The 23,093-nt window shown below is 44.0% G+C and overlaps 1 protein-coding gene across 1 annotated transcript in view; it reads left to right on the forward strand.

Moving 5' to 3' along the window:
- Positions 1-23,093, forward strand: part of loxhd1a (lipoxygenase homology PLAT domains 1a) — a gene marked incomplete at both ends in the record, with an annotated part of 180,996 nt that overhangs the window by 104,781 nt on the left and 53,122 nt on the right. The window contains 10 exons of the mRNA XM_084324540.1: positions 528-632; positions 2,523-2,645; positions 3,277-3,447; positions 5,032-5,213; positions 7,929-8,045; positions 11,078-11,240; positions 13,011-13,165; positions 14,130-14,339; positions 15,118-15,244; positions 21,682-21,890. Coding sequence (XP_084180666.1) covers positions 528-632; positions 2,523-2,645; positions 3,277-3,447; positions 5,032-5,213; positions 7,929-8,045; positions 11,078-11,240; positions 13,011-13,165; positions 14,130-14,339; positions 15,118-15,244; positions 21,682-21,890 — 1,562 coding nt within the window. The remainder of the gene's footprint in view (positions 1-527; positions 633-2,522; positions 2,646-3,276; positions 3,448-5,031; positions 5,214-7,928; positions 8,046-11,077; positions 11,241-13,010; positions 13,166-14,129; positions 14,340-15,117; positions 15,245-21,681; positions 21,891-23,093) is intronic.

A 23,093-nucleotide genomic window follows, 5' to 3' on the forward strand; every position in this document is an offset into this window, starting at 1 on the left:
GTGGAGGGGAGGTACAGGCATGGGCTGGGTAATAGTAGAAAGACATAAATATAGACAATAAAATTAGATCTATATAATATAGAAATATGAGAAATATAAACAGTGTAAACAAAGGTGCAGATGAGGGTCATTATATTATATGTAACACTAAGTATAGGCAATACAAAATTGTAATCTGAATATATACTATAAGTAAGAGTAAAAGTTAACAGTATACACTAGGTGCAGTATACACAAGGTACCCTAACTGGCATGATATCCGCCATGGATCCGTGCAGGTTTTGGTGGTGGTCAGACATTTCAATAATAACGATGAATAATGATGATGGATAATGATGAAGGAAGGGTAATACTTGTGTTGCACCCAAATAATGGCAATCGACTCGAGTGATTACATGATTTAGAACGTTTATCCTGTACACATGTACGTGTAGAATAACATTTAAAGAAATCATATGTGCCACGCTTTCTCCTGAGTCAACTTTATGTCCAATTTGTCCATTTCAATCTGATTTGTTCTCTTGCAGCCATGTCAACGACATACACTATGAGGATAAAGACTGGAGAGAAGAAGGGTTCTGGAACTGATGCCAACGTCTTCACCGTCCTGTATGGCACCAAGGATGACACAGGTGACCATAGAGACACAGAGACATTTATTGTCTTTGCAGTATTTCCTCAGTAATCATTTTGTCGCAGTGGTGGGTGGGGGTCATTTTGGGTCAGGGTTCTAATGCTGGCTGCAGTGCTATAATTTGTCTTATTTCTGTATGTGATCATGATGGTATTTCTAAACACTGGGCATGTATATATATATTTTTTTGGTCAAACCCCGCCCAATTTCCCCCTGTCAATTAAAAATCAATCAATATCTGAAATATATATTTTATTAATCTACCTTGCCTATATTACTATACCTACTATGCAAATATGTCTTTACTACTATGCACTCAAGACTGTAGCACTCAAGTTCAACACTGTTTGAGGAACAATCTTACCTACCCTTAGCTTCCAGAGTTGTACCCTTCCTGCTGACCTGTTGTACAGAACTTGTAAGTCGCTTTGGATAAAAGTGTTCAGCTAAATGACTAAATGTAAATGTGTTTTCTGAGGGAAATTAAACTAAATGATAATGTTTTGTGAATGATAATGTTTTGTGTATATATGTATTATCAGATGTCTTGTGCTATGTGTGTACCTACTATAGGAACCTAGTATAGCTGACTCCCACCTAAAAGGACAACAAAACCAAATGTGAAACACTGTGATTATTTGTATTACTGAATAGAGAGCCTATTAGGATGCTAGATCCTAATGTGAAACACTGTGATTTACCATACCTTGCTATGCTCGCTCATGCCTGTATTTTTTATGTCTGTTCTATTTTATAATTTTTAGACTATTTTTAAACTGAATCATTTTAAACTATTTTTATTATTTGTGTTACTGAAAACTGTAAGCGGAGAGCCTATTGGGATGCTAGATCCTAATGTGAAACACTGTGATTTGCCATACCTTGCTACCTGTCTATCTTTTTTATGCCCGCTTATGCCTGTATTTCTTGCTGTTGTGAAACACTTTGAACTGCAACCTCTGTATGAAAAGTGCTATACAAATAAAGTTATTATTAATATACTACCTTATGCATACCGCACCTTATGTGAACACTGTATACTTCATCAGATCATATATTTAGCATTTAGCATTTTAGCATTTAGCATTTTTAGATTATATATTAGATTTAGATGATTGGATTATTAGATTATATATTGCATATATTTAGCATTTAGCATTTTAGCATTTCGTTTTTTTAGATTATATATTAGATTAGATTTAGATTATTGGATTATTAGATTATATATTGTAACTATTTATTGTAGGGCAAATATAACTGAGAGGGCATACATACCCTCATCTCGCATCTTGTTGCCCATAAGCACATGTCCAGAGTTAATTATATTGATTTGTTATATTGTTTACACTGCTTTTTTACTACCTGTACCTCCCCTCCCCCATGCTGCTATGATGCCTGAATTTCCCCAAGGGGATCAATAAAAGAATATCTTATCATATCTTGTCTTACCTTGACATTCCCTAATAGATTGTGTGTACGTAAATAAAAATATATGTGTCTGATAAAGGGATAGGTATATATGGATGAAAATGCATGTGTCTGATAGGGATATATTATTAAAATATTGTATAATTGGCTGATATGAACATAGATAATGTATGTAAAAGCTAAATAGTATATTATGCTGTATTGTATTATGAATGAATTATGAGTAGGTATTATTGTATTGTATTATGAATTCATAAGGCGTATATATTGTTATATTGTATTATGAATTTGATTAGGGTTTTTATTGTTGTTTTAATTGTCTGTATGACATGTAAATGTTGTGAGTGTATATGTCTGTAACTGTATTTTATGTGTTATGGACCCCAGGAAGAATAGCCCCAGCACTGCTGTGGCTAATGGGGATCCAAATAAACTTAAACTTAAACTTAAACCTCTACAGGTGTAATTAACATGAAGGCCTCCAAGAATCAGAGCAATAAGTTTGAGCGCGTTGATGAGTTCACTGTGGAAGCTGTGGACATCGGACCAATCAAGAAGATATGTGTCGGTCATGACAACTGGGGTAAAGACTTCTACTATAGTGCATGATGTTTTAATGACGCATGCACATGTGCACACTAGGGCTGACCTCGAATAGTCGACTAATCAATCAAAAGGAGCTGTAGTCGACTGCCAACCTCTAGTCGAATGCACATTTAAAAAAAATATATATATACTTTAAGAAATATATTTATATCATTCTTTCCAAAAGCAAAGAGGCCTAGAAGTATCACTAACGCTAATGGCGCACATACCAGCGAGGCTAACTGCCTATGAAAACAGGCACAGAGGCACTGAAAGAGGATTTCAGCGATCTAATGAACACACTAGACACATATCAAGATGTATCCATCAGTGGACCAATTGCATGCTTTCGCAGAGGACAAGAAGCCTTCAGTCGCTCCTTCAGACATCAAGCACCCCCCCCCCCCCCCCCCCCCCCCCCACAGCCCAAATTTAGCGACTATCGGCAAATTTTGGCCAATCAAAGTCGACTATACAAATCCTTAGTCGGGGACAGGCCTAGTGCACACACGCACACACACACACACACACACACACACACACACACACACACACACACACACACACACACACACACACACACACACACACACACACACTACTGCTCTGACTCTGTGTCACTGTGTCAGGAGGAGGAGCTTCCGCAGGCTGGTTCGTCGACTGGGTGGAGATCGATGCTCCGTCTCAGGGCCAAACGCTGCGCTTCCCCTGCGGCCGGTGGCTGGATAACGGAGAGGACGACGGGGCCGTCGCCAGGGACCTCTTCCCTAACCCCCTCCAGACGGTGCTTTACACGCCCTGTAAGACACACTGGACCTCTTCCCTAACCCCCTCCAGACGGAGCTTTACACGCCCTGTAAGACACACTGGACCTCTTCCCTAACCCCCTCCAGACGGAGCTTCCCTAACCCCCTCCAGACGGAGATTCCCGACCCTAACCCCCTCCAGACGGAGCTTTACACACCCTGTAAGACACACTGGACCGAGACATGTGACTCACAGTCACCTTTAGCTCCAGTGACCCTTGGTTTGAAAGAGAAGAACAGTTTTGTCACCATAATGATATTATGGCTACGTTCACACACTGCAGGCAGAAGTGGCCCCAATCTGATTTTATTGCTCAAATGTGACTCAGATAAAAATTATTATTCATGACAGTGATCTTACTTACTTTCATATTCTTTATTGTTCATTTTTTGCATGTGGGTCAGTTCAGCAGCGGTGACCAGTTCACACTGGAATCTGATCTTTTTTATGTGTGAACAGTAAAAAAGAAAATCATATCTGAGCAATAAATCAGAATTGAGCACTAAGGCTTGCAGTGTGAACGTAGCCTATGTTATGCTTATGAGCTACGTTGTGTTCTGTGCTGTATTGTGTATCCCATGCTGAGACAACGCCAACTACACTGTACAGTATTACATTCCAACACTCTAATGTTTTGGTAACACTTTATAATAACACTCAGTTATAAGACCTTAAATTCCTTTGCGTGTATTCATAAAAGTCCACAAATAATAAACAAACTATTAGACATTTGTTAATGATGAATAGTCTTCACTTTAAATTAGGGCACACAATAACATCTGCAAATTATTTATAGATAATAGACAGCTCTCAGCGTTGCTACCAGCTTGGCTGGTCGTTCATACTAACACAATTGGCAGTGTTAGGGGTGGGAAAGCTGGTGGGTGGGGATTGGACGTTGTGGACAGCGACTCCTACAGGTCGGTTGGTGCGCCTGTACAGCAGAATCAGGAAGTAATGGGAGCAGCGTGAGCCTCCCACACGTTACTCCTCGCCACTGAGAGATCGCGCTGTACAGGTGAAAAGATGCGACAGCTGCCTCCTCGTGTACCGGAGGGGACACGTGATGCAAGGCTTGGTCCTCACTGCAGCCGACCAGTGGGAGGCATAGTCTAGCAACGTTCGAGACAGGGGAGGGGAGAATTGAAGGGAGAATTGGCGAGGCGAAATTGGGATGGGAGAAAAATAGAAAAAATGAAGGAGAAAAAATGGATAAAAAAAATAATAATATATAGTTATAATTGATTTAATAATCATTTACGAATGTATATAAATGGTTTGTTCATGATTAGTTCATTATCTACAAATACCTTATAAATGTCTTATAACTGAGTGTTATTATAAAGTGTTACCAATGTTTTTTAAGAGTAATGCCCTATGATACTTGTACCAGCCACCACTGGCTATATACACATGACATTTTGCTCTTATGTCGTGCTCAGGTTGATATTCCTTTCTACCTTGGGTGGGAACAGGGTGGAAAGGAATCCCGACCTGAGCCTGGGCATGAGAGAAAAACGGCCACCCGTGTAAATATGGTCAATGGTTTTATAATTTCAGACACCTTTCTTCCACAGTCGTGCCGTATGAGATCAAATCGATGACGACTGACGTGTTCGGAGCGGGGACAGACGCAGACGTCTTCATCGTCCTCTACGGGCGAGACGCGGTCTGTACCCAGAAGAAGTCCCTGTGTGTCAACAAGAGAGAGAGGAGGATGTGCTTCGAGAGGGGAGCTGAAGACATGTTTATTGTTGAGGTACAACGCTCCATTGGCTCTTACTTTTTGTATTGAGTATGTGTAGAGTATGGGTATAGGCAAGGTGTAGAACAAAGAACCACAAAGAGAAACTAGATGTAAGGAGACATATTGTATAGTAGAGTGAGGTCACAAGGGGCCTATATGTATATTTTAACTTAAGTACCTGATAAGATAATAGTTCAAAAGTGAGGAAAAAACTACTTCACACTTGTGTTTTCACATCATCAAACCTGGACTCTTTCCTCGTCTTTCTGAGACCTCATACTAAAATAGACCTACAGCATTAAAGATAATAACTTTTTAACCCTTTCACTACCACACTACAGAAGGTTAACCTTTCACTACCACACTACAGACGGTAACCCTTTGTCATGTGGCAGTGAAAGGGTTAACCTTCTGTATTGTCACCGTGAAAGGGTTAACCCTTTGGTAGTGTGGTAGTGAAAGGGTTCATATTCTCTTTTCACTTGGCAGACAACAGTTCACATGAGAGCCAATCAAAAGCTGTAAAAAGGACTGTCTGCTGTGCTCCAATCAGAACAGCAAACAGCCTTGATGACTCTGAGCCATAAGCAGATGGATGGGTGGGTGGATGGACGGACGGATGGATGGACGGACGGATGGATGGATGGATGGGTGGATAGATGGATGGATAGATGGATGGACGGACGGACGGGCGGACGGACGGACGGACGGACGGACGGACGGACGGACGGAAGCTCAGGAGGTAGAGTGGTTGTCTGGTAATTGGAAGGTTCCCGGTAAGCGTACGTAACTAACTGCTCCCGATGAGCAGGTTGGCACCTTGCATGGTCGCCTCCGCCGTCGGTGTGTGAGTGAATGGGTGAATGCGAGGTTGTAATTGTAAGTTGTAATAGCACTTTGGATAAAAGCGCTATATACTGTAAATGCAGTCCATTTACACACAGACAAAGCAGATACAAAAACACACAAGTATGCACCCCCCCCCCCCCCCCCCACACACCCCCATACACCCCCCCCACACACACACACACACACACCTTACCTTGTGTTACCTTATCCATTATGCGAGGCATAATGGATAAAAGCGCTATATAAATGCAGTCCATTTACCATTTACGGATGGACGGACGTATTGTAATATGACTGAATATTTTGCTAAGAGAAGCACGCACTTTGAAATGGCAATGAAGAAACATTGATGGTTGATTTTGTATATTTCAACCATACACTGGATAGCAACCAACGTACGAAAGGACTCATTCATGTCGTCAGGAGGAGGCTATACAGGCGTTGAATGTGCCTGTACATTTAAACAACAGTATGTATTAGAGGGACATTTCCCATCACTGCATAGAGGAAATTATGATAATGATGATGACAGTGAAGGACCTCTTTAAATCTAGTGCTTAAACAGAGATGTGATTATCATTTTAAATCTAGTGCTTAACCAGAATGTGATTATCATTTTAAATCTAGTGCTTAACCAGAGATGTGATTATCCTGTTTCAGGAAATAACTAATTCAGCATAGAAGAAAAGCATAAACATTTACTAATCAGCTTTGGTCAAACCTCCTTCCAATTTGCTGCTCCCAGCAGTTGAAACGAGATGCAAAAGAAATGGACTAATTGACTCCATCACAGAGTTGTTTACACACACACACACACACACACACACACACACACACACACACACACACACACACACACACACACACACACACACACACACACACACACACACACACACACACACACACACACACACACACACACACACACACACACACACACACACACACACACACACACACACACACACACACACACACACACACACACACACACACACACACACACCTGCAACTGTCACCCAGCCTTTTAACTGTAATTTGTCTGTTCTGCATCATGTATTACAGTACATACCTTGACATTTAATTTCCGTTGTTTGTTTGATGTGTGTTTTAATTATTTCCCTCCTTACCTCTGTGATGTACAGTATGTATCTTGATTCTTTTCTATTACATTTCTTTGTCCTCTTGCCACTAGGCCTTCATTGTAAATAGGAATCTGTCCTTAATTGACCTGCCTGGTTAAATAACGGCTAAATGTAAAAACAAGACCTTAAGGCTAGTTAGAGGACATGGGGGATGTGATCTATATGGTTGTGTTGTGTGCAGTTAGAGGACGTGGGGGATGTGATCTATATGGCTGTGTTGTGTGCAGTTAGAGGACGTGGGGGATGTGATCTATATGGTTGTGTTGTGTGCAGTTAGAGGACGTGGGGGATGTGATCTATACGGCTGTGTTGTGTGCAGTTAGAGGACGTGGGGGATGTGATCTATATGGTTGTGTTGTGTGCAGTTAGAGGACGTGGGGATGTGATCTATATGGTTGTATTGTGTGCAGTTAGAGGACGTGGGGGATGTGATCTATATGGTTGTATTGTGTGCAGTTAGAGGACGTGGGGCATGTGATCTATATGGTTGTGTTGTGTGCAGTTAGAGGACGTGGGGGATGTGATCTATATGGTTGTATTGTGTGCAGTTAGAGGACGTGGGGGATGTGATCTATATGGTTGTGTTGTGTGCAGTTAGAGGACGTGGGGATGTGATCTATATGGTTGTGTTGTGTGCAGTTAGAGGACGTGGGGATGTGATCTATATGGTTGTGTTGTGTGCAGTTAGAGGACGTGGGGGATGTGATCTATATGGTTGTGTTGTGTGCAGTTAGAGGACGTGGGGGATGTGATCGAGAAGATCCGCATCGGCCACGACAACCGAGGGATCAACCCGGGCTGGCACCTGGACCGAGTGGAGATCAGGCGGCTTCTCAGGAAGGGAAAGGTACTGTGTGTTCGGGGCTCTGTCTCCATGGCAACACATGAATCAATAACAGTTTTCACAAGGTATTCCATGGAGAGTTGAAAAGAGGAGGAGAGGTAGCCCCTTTCGTGACTGCGATGTGTGCGTATTCAAAAGCCCCTGGCTTGCACATCGCAGTCACGAAAGGGGCTAGAGGAGAGGATGACCAGCACACACCCCGCAATTAATTAATAAATGAACTAAGATTCTGTGGTGGAACTGGAGAGGCGGAGGGGTGACCAGGTAAGGCCACTAAGGGGTGTAACAGGGAGAGAAAGGGGAGGATACATGGGGGGAGGGGGAGATGTGAACAGAGGTCTAAGACTTAGTTGGAAACCGCCACTATTCTTTAAAGGAAAACTCCAACATTTTGGGAAATTAGCTTATTTGCCATCTACCCTGGAGTTAGACAAGAAGATACATACCATTTTCTTCTCTGTGCATGCAGTAGGAGTAGGAAGACGTTGGGAACTAGGCTAATGGAGGAACCTACTTCCAGTGACTGACGCTAAGCTAGGCTAACAGTGCACGTCTTCGTACTCCTACTGCATGCACACTGCATACTGCATTCCTTAACATATATATATATTTTTTTTAAGATTTATTTTTTAGCATTTATTGCTTTTTACTACCGGGCAGTCCGGTAGAGAGAGAGAGAGAGGGAGAAGAGAAGAGAAGAGAAGAGGGAGACAGAGCGGGGGGGAGACACCGGGTCTGGGAATCGAACCTGGGTCGGCCACTTCGCGACACAGCGTGTTACATAGTTCGCCACTTGGGCGCCCATTCCTTAACATCTAAGACTCTTCCAAGTTCAAGTTCTCTTTTATTACACCACAGCTTGCCTGGTGGAATTTGTTTCCAGTACTGATCAAGATAAACTCCATTCCATTTGCGTCAGACAACGAAAGTACAAGGAGAGGCACAAAAACATACAATGATGATAAGCTGAATAATAAAACAATAAGCTGAACCTTTTGCTAGAGATGGGGTGCATTAGGAGCATCTAAGTAACATTAAAGGTGCTATGCATTATAAATGTCATTTTTCAGTCTCTAGCATTGTATTATAGTAATAGGAGTTCGTATCAATGTGTTTTTGGGCCTAAATACTATATTGGCGAATTCCTCAGCTACAGCCCATCCCCTCTTTGCCTCTAGTAAATCAGGTCATGTTGATTTGACGACCTGGTGCACGTCACAGGGCGCTGTTTATAGCGCACGGTGATGTGATTGGCTCTGTGGTTTTAGTAATGCCCGCCTCCATTCTTGCTACCTGCAGGGTGGAAGGTTTGTCCAGAAGATCACTAATCAGCTGAAGCCTGATGCGGTTCCCTCGGTCTTCGACAGACAGACCGGCGTTAGCTCTCGGGACTCGGGAGCGATCGCTAGCTACTTAGCACCAGCCGGGGCCGGCGTTAGCAACCGGGAGCGTCGTTGAGCATTCAGCCTGCTGGCTACCTAGATCCACTTCAACCAGCGTCGCGGAGCATTCAGCCTGCTGGCTACACAGCTTGTCGGTGTGCTAATAGCCTCTGCAAGCTAACGGTAGCTGGCTACACAGCTTGTCGGTGTGCTGGAGCCTCTGCAAGCTAACGTTAGCTGGCTACACAGCTTGTCGGTGTGCTGGAGCCTCTGCAAGCTAACGGTAGCTGGCTCCAGGCTATTAGCACATCGACAAGCTGCTGGAGCTCCCAACGCTCGGCTGGTTGAAGTGGATCTAGGTAGCCAGCAGGCTGAATGCTCCGCGACGCTCCCGGTTGCTATCATGTGCAGGTCCTCTTCTCAGACCTGTGTGGCAAAGCACTGCACACGCATCATGCAAGCTACACATCGCTGCATGTTGATCAATGGTGGCCCACTCGGTGCATCACAGTGGGCTACTATTGTGCTAACAACAACCGCGGTGTCCGGCTTGTCGGCCGGCATGAGTGCTCGATTTGGGGTGGTTCTCTCCTCCTTGTGTGCCCCCGTTCTCACGGGTGTCCTGCCGGGGAGCTTGTGGACGCGACAACAGCGGCGGCCGTAGCGTTAGTTAGCTCATAGCTATTGTGTACCACTAGCGTTACGGCGGGCTCGAGCACCCTACGGCTGCCGCCGTTGTCGCGTCCATGGGCTCCCCGGCAGGGTACCCGTGGGGACGGGGGTGTACAGAGAGGAGAGAACCATTTTGTGTCGGGCGTGCATGCCGGCCAGCGAGCCGGACGTCGGGATATGTTGTTAGCACAATAGCTACCAAGCTAAGCTATGTTAGCTTCTAACGGTGTATACACAATATGTACAACGACACAATGATTTACATTATTACAAATATGGTAACGTGGTTGTGGCTTTTACAAATAGTGGTAACATATATATAGATAGACAGTACTGCTACATCTCTATATTTATGACATACCATATTTGTATTGCTACAGTACTGCTCAGTACTGCTATGATGGAGACCAGAGAAAGACTTTCGTCTTGTTTACATCAGGGTCCCCCAATTTCAATTCATGGTAACATATTATATATATATATAGATAGACAGTACTGCTACATCTCTATATTTATGACATACCATATTTGTATGTAACCTGAAACCTAATCTCTGACGGGGAGATGGGCGGAGCTATTTGGTGGGTGGCTGTCACTCAAAGTCTGGGTGGAGCCAAGCCAATAATAGCCTGCTTTCATGAGGCTGAAAAATGCTGGTTTTGAGTACAAGATTAGAAATATAAAACAATGATTATTTTTGGAATAAAAATTACAGATGTGTTACATAGACTCACAGGAAGTGTGTAAAGTTGCCCAAATAGTGCTAGGAATAGCAGTGCATAACCCCTTTAAGTTCATCCAGGGCCTTTTTTACTGGTTGACGTCATTATTGAGATCAATACCATTTAGAGTCAGTAGGGGGAGACGTTCTCCTCGCAAAAAGATTAAAGACCCTCTGGGTCTGTGATGACTTCATTGTTCGAGCACACACACATGCACACACACAGACAGACTCAGTCAGTCACTTGTGTGTGTCTCCAGGGTTCCGAGACGACCATCTTCCCGTGCGAGCGCTGGCTGGCCAAGTCGGAGGATGATGGGGAGACGGTGAGGGAGCTTGTGCCCTCTGACATCATCACAGAGAAGCTGGGGCGAGACGGCGGCCTGAAGGTCACCGAGGTGGAGGTGGAGGACGCCCTGGAGAGTACGTGTCTAACATCCTGTATGCTAATGTGTTCAGAGAAAACACACAATGTGCACACACACGTTCGAGTACAGGCATCGTCATGTCAAGTGTCAGGAATCAGGACATATGCACATACTGACATTGACACACACTGACACACAAGACACATGTCTTTTCACCCCTGCAATACTAAATAAATCATATTCTATATATGGTCTATAATATTATGTAACGGAGGTCCGTGAGTATATCCACAGTCACGATGGACTTCAAGTGTTGTGAACTTACTGTGGCATGTAGCGGTACTGCAAGTAAACTCATCCACCCATAAAAGGCATGCGGACAAGGGCGGCTAAGTGGCGCAGTGGGCAAGGCGCTCGCCACTAACGCAGGAGATGCTGGGTTCGAGCCCAGCTCTCAGCGTTGCTACCAGCTTGGCTGGCCGTTCATACTAACACAATTGGCAGTGTTAGGGGTGGGAAAGCTGGTGGGTGGGGATTGGACGTTGTGGACAGCGACTCCTACAGGTCGGTTGGTGCGCCCGTACAGCAGAATCAGGTAGTATCGGGGGCAGCGTGAGCCTCCCACGTGTTACTACTCGCCACTGAGAGATCGCGCTGTACAGGTGAAAAGATGTGACAGCTGCCTCCTCGTGTACCGGAGGGGACACGTGATGTAAGGCTTGGTCCTCACTGCAGCCGACCAGTGGGAGGCATAGTCTAGCAACGTTCAACCATTGGCGAGGTGAAATTGGGATGGGAGAAAAATAGAAAAATAAGGAGAAAAAGTGGATAAAAAAATAAAAGGCACGCAGACACGTTACCAAAAGGTGAATTCACCTCTTGGTATAGTGGTCTGTGATGTCCCCCGCGGTGCGGCTACACATAGTAACGAACCCGGCTACATATAGTCTACTCTATATATTTCATTTATTATTCTCTTATTACTGTATTTATCTTTGATCCTTTGCTCGACTGCATTTGAACAATAGGTCAATGTTTTTAATAATTGATATTTTTCATCTGATTCTTAATATTATTATTTTGTTATTGGTATTGTTCTTGACGTGTTGATGTTTGTCTTCTGTGTGAACAGGCACCAATTAAAATGTCTTATACGTGCACTTGTAGTTGGCGAATAAAATGTATTCTGATTCCGTACACACACACAAGCACGCACACACACACGGACACACACACACTTTTGCGAACTGCAGTGTAAAAGTACATTTTCAGTAAACTTTCGGCTACAATTTTCCCTTCATGCTTTAAAAAAACACTTAATGAGTGCCTGTCATGACAGCGGTGTGTCGGAGAGCATTGCGTTCGTCTGAGTGTCCTGAACCCAGCTCTGCTATTTTGTCCCAGATCGCTGTGAATTGCCTCAAAGTGGTTCACGGTGTACAACTTGCCTCAAAGTCATTTTAAAAGGGCATACAATTCACTTTTAAATGCTGTTTTTAATAGAAGAAAATATCGGATCCAATATTTATGGCTTAAAACCAATTTCCGACAATTAGTTACACTTTAAATTAAAAAAAAAATGTATTTCTTGATTCAGAACATTTCTATCTATGGATGAACAAAACGTTCAATGCGAATGGTTGGTTTGAATTTCAAGGACTTTTTAAGCACCTTGTTAAAAATGGGCTGTTCAAGGAATTCCAGGACGTTATTTTATTTTAAATCAAGCACTTTAAGCACTTCAAGGACCGTGTGCGAACCCTGTTCACGTTGTACAACTTGCCTCAAAGTGGTTGGGTCTCTGCCCGTGTCTCGCCTGCCACAGCTCACACGTACAACATCACGGTGACAACGGGTGACACCTACGGCGCCGGCACCGACGCCAACGTCTTCCTCACCATCTCCGGGGACCAGGGGGACACCGGTGAGAGGAAACTGAGAAAGTCAGAGACCAACAGCAACAAGTTTGAACGGGGATCGGTAAGACGACGCGGGACTGAGAGACCCCTGCTTTCTCTCACGTTCAGTTTCATAATGTGTTACACTTCCCGTCACGGCCAATAGAGGCTCTGTGCAGTTTCCTCCAGTATGGCTGCCGGTAACCATTGGTAACCACGTTCAAAAGAAAATGCCTCATTTCTGTGCAGCGGTAGAGTAGGTAAAACACTGGAAAAGTAATGTTCTCCACTGTGACTTGTTTACAAGATAAGACACCAAATTATTAGGTTTTTGTTGATATAATTAGTCATATATCAACACATAGCAACCGTTGCCATGTACAAAACAATGGTTGCAGTGTTACAGGCAGCCATGTTGGAAGACAGAGCACTACACAAACATTCCGTGCAAAGCCACTGTACCGAGTCACGAGTCTTACGCTTCAAGTGTTGGCCAACACAGCATGCCGAACTGATCCGTTGCTTTTACTGAACGGTATAGACCCTAGACCAGTGGTTCCCAAACCTCACCCCAGCCGTTCCATGTATTTGTTAAATTATTCAACTAATAAAGGGCTTGTTAAGTTGAATCAGGTGTGCTGGTGGTGGAATCTAACAAATACATGGAAAGGCTGGGGTGCTTCGAGGGGAGGATTGTGAAGCACTGCCCTAGACCATTAGTCTGGGGCCATGGGGCAAAGGTTATTGAGATATAATCATTTAGATTAATGAGATTAGAGAGAGAGATAGAGATAGTATGCATCTCTAGTATCTACATACACAGAGATCTAATATGCTTCTCTGTGCCAAACATCTCTACTTTGATGTTAAATGTGGCCCTTGGTATCGGATTGTTAGTATTGATGAACTTCTTCGACCAATACCCCATTTTAGCCCAGTATTGGTCCAATATCTGCTACCAGTATCGGGCGTGTAAACTACAGTATAATGTCATTTCAGTGTGTGGTGTTGTTGTGACACATGCCCTTCCATGCTCCCCTCCGCAGGTGGATAAGTTCACGATAGAGGCGGTGGACCTCGGGCAAGTGTTTAGGATCAGACTTCGCCATGACAACAGCATGATGAGCGCTGATTGGTACCTGGATACGGTGGAGATCTTTGACACGGACACGGAGGAGGTGTACCTCTTCCTGTGTGAACGCTGGCTGTCCAGGAAGAGAGAAGACCGGCGCATCGAGAGAGTCTTCTATGTCAAGGTAACACGCTGTGTGTGTGTGTGTGTGTGTGTGTGTGTGTGTGTGTGTGTGTGTGTGTGTGTGTGTGCGTGCGTGTGTGTGCGTGTGTGTGTGTGTGTGTGTGCGTGTGTGTGTGTGTGTGTGTGTGTGTGTGTGTGTGTGTGTGTGTGTATGGGGGCGGGGGGTGCATACTTGTGTGTTTTTGTATGTGCTTTGTCTCTGTGTAAATCGACTGTATTTACAGTATATAGCGCTTTTATCCAAAGCACTATTACAACTTATGCCTCACATTCACCCATTCATTCACACATTCACACACCGACTGCATAGGCAATCATGCGAGGTACAAACCTGCTTGTCGGGAGCAGTTAGGAGGTTGAGTGTCTTGCTCAAGGACACTTCGACACGCTGCCGGGGGAGGAGCCAGAATCGTAACTGAGAACCTTCCGATTACCAGACGACTGCTCTACCTCCTGAGCCACTTTTACACACTTTTAATAAAACAAACCAGAAAAGAATCAATTGAAACCAGATTACAGCCAAGGACAGGTTTGCATTACATTATGTTTCCTCCCATACATGACTGCCATGTAACTTGTCTTGGAAAATATTATCATGTCCATAGCTCCATAGTTAAATACATATTCTGTGTACTAGTTGATGTGCTTGCAATGTTGTACATGTCTAACAGGTGTGTGTACGTGTGTGTGTGTGTGTGTGTGTGTGTGTGTGTGTGTGTGTGTGTGTGTGTGTGTGTGTGTGTGCGTGTGCGTGTGCATGTGTGTGTGTGTGTGTTCAGGGATATGAGGGCGTGAGAGAGGGTGTTAACAGTAAGAAGAAGAGCTCAGCGCTGATGCTGAAGAGTGTCGACAGCAACATGAACAAGAAGAAGAAGAAGAAAGAAGACGTTGTGGAAGAGCTGCCCAGTAAGAACACACACACTCACATACACACACACACACAGACACACTCAGACACACAGACACACACACACACACCACACACACACATACACAGACACACACAGACACACAGACACACACAGACACACACACAGACACACACACATGCACGCACGCACACACACACACACACACACACACATACAAGCACGTACACACACACAGAAGCACATACACTCACACACACACACAGACACACACACACACACACACACATACAAGCACGTACAGTGTCGTACACACACAGAAGCACGTACACACACAGACACACACACACAAGCACATACACACACACACACACACACAGAAGCACGTACACACACAGACACACACACAAGCACGTACACACACAGACACACACACACAAGCACGTACACTCACAGACACACACACACACACACAAGCACGTACACTCACAGACACACACACAGAAGCACGTACACTCACACACACACACACACACACACAGACACCTGGGCCCTATTCCCCGTACCTGGTTCAACTAAGTCGATCAAAAGTCCCATTATCCAGATTCAATTAACCCGATGTTTGGATCCGCGCTTTCCCTGTTCCTCGAACGCTGATTCAGTCTCGTTAATTCGAACCAGACTTGATACTCAGGATAATTGCGCGCGGCCGCCTGACCTGAAAAGACAGCAGGTGTCGATCGCAGAAATCCTGATTTTTTAACGGCATTGACTGATTGATTGATTTAAAACTTTATTAACAGATTGCAGAATGGGTACAATACAGTACGGCTCAATAGCCTCGCCGACAAGTTAAATGCATAATCTATAGGCAAATTTTAAGTCCCTCATTACCCCAATCAATCAGATTATATTCCTTTAAATGTGCTGCTGGCAGTAGGCTTAATGGAATGAATAATCGAATGAGATCTATTGCTAGCGAAAATAATTAGTTCAACTTTTTCAGAATAAGTAGAAACAAGCCCAAAGAGTATCTAATTGTTACGAATTAATAGATATTTATGAGGATATCTGTACAGTGTATGCGCTCGGCTTAGGTATCATGTACTTTACTGTATATATAAATACATGGTTCCCAAAGTTTTAAGGCGCGACCTGAAATAACGTGTCAGAGAGGCTTGGAGCTGGCTATACAGTTTCACTATTAATCAGGTTTTAATCTTCATCATCCATACATGCATTGAATTGATTAACCTTTGGTTTATACCAGTGACAGAACCAGTGTTCATAATCAGATAACAGTGCTTGAGCAGATAAATGCATTTTCTCAAATGCATTAATGTCAACGGCTCATTCAATTTCTCAAATCCGTCAAACAGCGCATCTCATCAGACATTTTAATCCCAGTTACAATATCACAATAACGTGTGAGTGACAGTGATACAATTCAACAATCCACAGATTCAGATTCCTCGTAATTCATAATCCACAGTCCACGAATAGACACTTCAATTTATGCTTGAATGAAACACAATCCGGCGCTCCGTTAAGCAAATACATCCACAGCAGAGAATATGAAACTAATCAGAGCCAAACGCCCGATAGGTTTCATTCATTAAAAATATCCCAGCGGGATTCACATTTGCAATGCGCCTTTATTCAAATAACCACATGCAGTGTGTATCGCGACTCTGAGTGCCGTATATATAATGTGCATTATTTAGGACAAAGTAAATTTAGTATCAGCATTTTAGGTCTATTATTTTACATTTCAAAAGCCCCCTCTAGGAAAACGAAGCACAAAAACATAATTCAGAATGGTATGATGCAGATCTACACTGTGATACTTATTTCAGGAAGCGAGCTGGCATTTCTTTGCGAGGGTGTGGCCATGGTTCATCCAGCTAACTGAACTAAACCCTGCTCCGGAGCAGGTTCAAACTTTTCGATCTGTTGCTATAGCGACTTAGAAAATCCGACGTCGGGGAACGGAAAGGTCTGGCTTAAGTCAAGCTATGCTGAAGATTATCCGGCTAACTCAGTTAGCCAGGTACGGGGAATAGGGCCCAGGTCTCCCTTGCAAAAGAGATCTTGTATCTCAATGGAACTTCCTGGTTAAATAAAGGTTAAATAAAAACAAGCACGTACAGACACACACATACACACACACAGACACACACACAGACACAAGCACGTACACACAGACACACACACACAAGCACGTACACACACAGACACACACACAGACAGACACACACAAGCACGTACACACACAGACACACACACACAAGCACGTACACACACACACACACAAGCACGTACACACACAGACACACACACACAAGCACGTACACACACAGACACACAAGCACGTACACACACAGATACACACACAAGCACGTACGTACACACACACACACAGACACACACACAAGCACGTACACACACACACACACACAGACACACAAGCACGTACACACACAGACACACACACAAGCACGTACTCACACAGACACACACACACAAGCATGTACACACACACACAAGCATGTACACACACAAACACACACACAAGCACGTACACACACAGACACACACACACACACAGTGTTGTGTTCTTGACATATTTTTCTTCTACCCCCAGAATACTAATTTTGCATTTGCTTTGGTTGCATCAGCTTGAGGGGGAATGCCATTCGTTTTAATAATTAACACATGTTTCTTTCCGTGCCCAAGGACAGTTCAGTCAGTATTTTGTGAACACACAGTACTCTCTCCTAAAACTAGAAATCAGAGAAAGAGACCCCTCCAATCGGTGATGTCAAATCTTAGGCTGCTCCATAGACGATGAATGAGGCCATAACATGTTTGTGTTGAGCTCTTTCAGGTTTATATTCTAGCTAGTTGGTCTATATCCAGGGTTGGAAAGGTTACTTTATAGCTGTAATGCTTTACAGAGTACTGGTAGAACTAGCATGGTAATCAGTAATTTCAACTCAGTAATACTACAACTACAACTTACTTACGCCTGCTACCCCTTCTGGGGCATAGGCCGTCAACAAGTGATCTCCAGGCATCTCTGTCTTGAGCTGTTCTCTCCAGTTGGTTCCAGGTCATCTTCATGGTCTTGGTGTCTGCCTCCAGCTCTCTGCGCCAGGTGTTTCTTGGGCGACCCCTTTTCCACTTGCCCTGGGCGTTCCATTTTAGGGCGTGTCTGGTGATGGCTTTCGCAGGGTGTGGCCTATCCAGCGCCATCTGCATTTCTTAATTTCTTCTTCTGCGGGCAGCTGGTTTGTTCTCTGCCAGCGTTTGCAGTTGCTGATGGTGTCTGTCCATCGGATGTGGATGATCTTCCGCAGGCAGCTGTTAATGCACTTTCCTGTTGGTTGCAGCTGTAGTTCTCCACGTCTCTGCTCCGTACAGTAGGACTGCCTTGACGTTGGTGTTGAAGAATCTGACTTTGGTGTTGGAAGTCAGTTATTTTGAGCTCCAGATGTTCCGTAATTGCACGAATGCTGTACGTGTTCTCCTTATTCGTGCTCTAATGTCAGCATCTGTGCCGCCCTGCTTGTCGATAACACTGCCAAGGTAGGTAAAGGCTTCGACTTCTTCCAAAGCCTCGCCATCCAGCATGATTGTGTTGGTGTTGTTTGCTGCATTGGTCTTGAGGATCTTAGTCTTGCCTTTGTGGATGTTGAGCCCCACTTGCGCGGAAGTGCACGCTGTTGGTCTTCTCCTGCATCTGTTGTCGGGTGTGCGACAGTAGTGCCAAATCGTCAGCATTGTCCAAGTCGTCCAGTTGCGTCCAAGGTGTCCACTGAATCCTGTACCTTCTCTGTGCTGTGGAGGTCTTCATTATCTAGTCAATGGCCAGCAGGAAGAGGAAGGGCGAGAGCAGACAACGTTGTCTGACCCCGGTCCTCATTTGGAATGCCTCTCTGAGCTGCCCTCCATGGACCACCTTGCATGTCAGTCCCTCATAGGAGTTCCTGATGATGGAAACAATCATGGTTGGCACCCCGTAATGTCGGAGAAGCTTCCAGAGGGTCTCTCTGTCTAGGGCAGGCTATCAAAGGCTTTCTCATAGTCCACAAAGTTTATGTACAGGGGTGAGTTCCACTCTATCGACTGCTCCACGATGATGCCCAGCACTGCAATCTGGTCTGTGCAGGATCGGTCCTTGCGGAAACCAGTTTGCTCATTGCGGAGTTGTGCATCGATGAGGTCCTTCATCCTGTTCAAGATGACTCTGTTAAAAACCTTCCCTGGCACTGATAGCAGTGTGATCCCTTTGTAATTTGCGTAATTGCTAAGGTCGCCTTTGGTGCGTTCCATGTGCCGCACGGGGCGTCCAGGTGAGCGGAGTACCGGGGCGGTGGTCCTGGGGCACAGAGAGAACAGGGTTAGCGACAAGGCAATTCAACAAGGCTTTGAGTAGCAAGGCTAGAGCTAGTCGTCGTACCTAGGTAGGAAGGTTAAGACTCTGACGAGGGTAGAACAGGATCCGTGGCCTGAAGTACCATCTCGCTGATGAGGGGATTCCTCTCAGCCGTGTCAATTAGTGTGCTGGCAGCGTGGGAACCCGGGGGTCGGATGCTGCCCATATAAGGGTGTGAGAGGATGAGGGGTGAGGAAGGCTTCCGCCGTGATGGTGATGGTGAGGAAGGAGGAGGGGTGAGGAAGGCTCTCGCCGTGATTACAACACTCTTTGGGTTAAAGTGGGGGGCGACAGTGGCTCAGGAGGTAGGGCAGTTGTCTGGTAATCCGGAGGTTCCCGGTTCGATTCTCGCTCCTCCAGCATGTCGAAGTGTCCTTGAGCAAGACACTTAACCCCTAACTGCTCCCGATGAGCAGGTTGGCACCTTGCATGGTGGCCTCTACTGTCGGTGTGTGAATGTGTGAGTGAATGGGTAAAAAGTGAGGAACAAAATTGTAAAGTGATTTGTATAAAAGCGCTATATAAATGCAGCCATTTAAAGGAATGGTTCATGATTTCTTGAAGCCTAAGCGCTATTTCTTACTCACCGATGATATTCCAGAGTTCTTTCTCTGCAGAATCCATGCTGTTCTTCGTACTTGATACCCTCATGGTCTATACTCCTGTCTGTACAATCCCAGAAAACAACACTGAGATCTCCCCTCTATTTCAAACATGAGTCTTAATACATTCCATATTTATGGAATAAGCTCCATAGCTCTGTATGATAGCATGTACAATAATGCTGTATATACCATATATATATATATTCTCACCGGATACCTATCCACACCTGTCTGTACTTACCTGCACATAGTCCTTTACTATATCTGTATATATCCCTTACCTACTCTTACTAGTTATCACTGTACATATTAATACTACATCTGATTTAGCACTACACTCAGTAGTACTAATTTGTATATTCTGTACCCAGTTTAATCACCTGTACATTGTATATTGCTGTTGCTCTTTTTACTGCTACATTTGCATTCTGGTTGGATGCCAAACTTCTTTTCGTTGTACTGTACAATACATTTGAATGTAATCTAATGTAGTAATCTAAAATGATGGCACAAGGTAGGCTACTTCTGGACAACTGAGTCTATATTGTCCTCTTTATATCTGTGGAATGGTTTGAGTGTGAAATTAAAACAAAGCACAAATATAAATTACTTTAAAAAAACATATAAAAGGATTATATCTCAGAGGTATATGGATGAGGAGGCGTTGTGTTGACCGCTTGAGCCCTGGCGTCCCTGTCCAGGGGCTAGTGCTCCGGTGGGATTATCATTAGTATTATTACTGATATTTTCTTTTCATAATATTTTCTTTTCATATAGTGTGGAAATTTGGGTTGTATGAAAATGAGCTAATATGAGTTGCATTAAGATAATAGAGTGTGAAGGGGGTAGGAATACATACGTTTACACTTCATCCTACTCCTTTTCGAACATTACTGTTTTGCTTGTTTGTTTTTTTAATCTGTTTATTACTTTATTGTTTTATTTAAATGTTTTAATTAGGGATGCTCGATATTGGCTTTTTTACCGATACCGATATACCGATATTGTCCAACTCTTAATTTCCGATACCGATATCAACCGATATCAACCGATACCGATATATGCAGGGTTTCCCCCCCCCCAAAAAATGGAATAATTTCAGGTAATTAACATTACATATCTCTTGTTGTGGAATTAACACAACATTATGCATACTTTTGACAATAAATAAAATCAGAATTTGTTCTTACTTGCTTGCCTGGGTAAATAAAGGTTATAGAAATGTAAAAAAATAATAATAAAAAATTGAAAACCGATACCGATATTTTCCGATATCACATTTTAATGCCGATATCGGCCGATAATATCGGTAGGCCGATAATATCGGACATCCCTAGTTTTAATTAATTTCATTTGTTTTTAATTTATGTTCGAAATTATTTAAACACGTTCACTCATTCATTCATTCATTCACTCTTTTCCGTATACCAGTCATCCCGTACCACATCACCATCGCCACGGGAATGGGGGTGGAGGCCGGCACCGCCAGCAGGGCCTTTGTGATCATCGTGGGGGCCAACCGCACCCAGACGGAGAGGATGTGGCTGGATCTGCCGGAGGAGAGGCCCTGCTTCCAGGCCGGCTCGCTGGAGAGCTTCCAGCCCCGGGGTTCAGATGTGGGAGTGATCAAAACGGTGGAGGTATTATAGGGGACTGTTGTGGAATATTTTAAATGAAACTGTTAGAAATTCAGATGAGTCAAATTGTATCCAAAATATAACATAGTTTATTTCTGTTTCTGTGGCCACAGAAAGAGTATGCTCAGTTTACAATCAGAGAGACAAGTGTGTACACACATCCTCCGTCACCAATGCAAGAGGCTGTGCTCTCGACTCCCGGAGTCAGCATTGCCTAGTTGGCTTGGGCTGATCGCTATACTAACTCGTTTGGCTGGGTTAGGGGGAGGGAAGCCGTGGGTGGGAAACTAGCGTTGTGGACAGCGACGCCTACAGGTCAGGTCTGGGCGCTTGCTCAGCGGAGGCAGGACTTGAGGAAGGCAGCGTGACCTCCCACGCGTTACACTTCACCAATGAGAGTCCTCGCTGCCAGGTGAGAAGAGAGCCACTGGCTGTCGCCGCACGTGTCGGTTGGAAGCGTGCGGATACTTCAGGGTTCCCTTGTACCGACCAGTAGTAGAACATGCGCACAACAACCAGGTAGGAGAAGGAGGGGAATTGGCACAACGACTAAATTGGGACGGGGAGAAAACAGAGAAAAATCTGCGAAAGAGAGATACAACAAAAAACTAAAAAACAAGTGTGTACACACAAGCGTGAGAAAGAGCTCTGGTCAGACTTACAATAAATAATAACATAATTGACATGACGAACATAAGATGACAAATTAATAACAGATATGACAAGAAAGGTAAACAAAGATGAGAAAATGAAAACAAAAATGGGTTTAGGGGTTTTGTCGTATCTGACACAAGACTGGAGTCAAGATTAACAAGAAAAGAACAAGATCGGATTTACTTCGACATGTCATATCTAAGTCAATCTGTCCTGGGCCTTGGCCGTTGTTTTAAGAACAACCTGTTCCACCCCACGGGGTCGGTACCGACCCAAGAAATGACATCTGGTCCGAACTACACTTCCTGTCAGATACTGTGGGGGTTCAAAGTTCAGCGTTCTGAATGAATCATATCAATAACTGATTCGCGATAATAAGCCACAAAAGGTAACGTTTTTGACAAATATTGAAACGCAGTTAGTTTCTCCTCCCTATTGTTAGCATGTAGTAACAATTAGATCTGAAATTAGTTTCAAAACGGTTGCACTGTGGGGAAAATTAAAAAGTACACTAGATTACAGTAGATTTTATTATCTGTTCTTATGCACGCC

The sequence above is a fragment of the Notolepis coatsorum genome (assembly GCF_963971535.1).
Source record: "Notolepis coatsorum genome assembly, chromosome: 11".
NCBI classification, from domain to species: Eukaryota; Metazoa; Chordata; class Actinopteri; order Aulopiformes; family Paralepididae; genus Notolepis; species Notolepis coatsorum.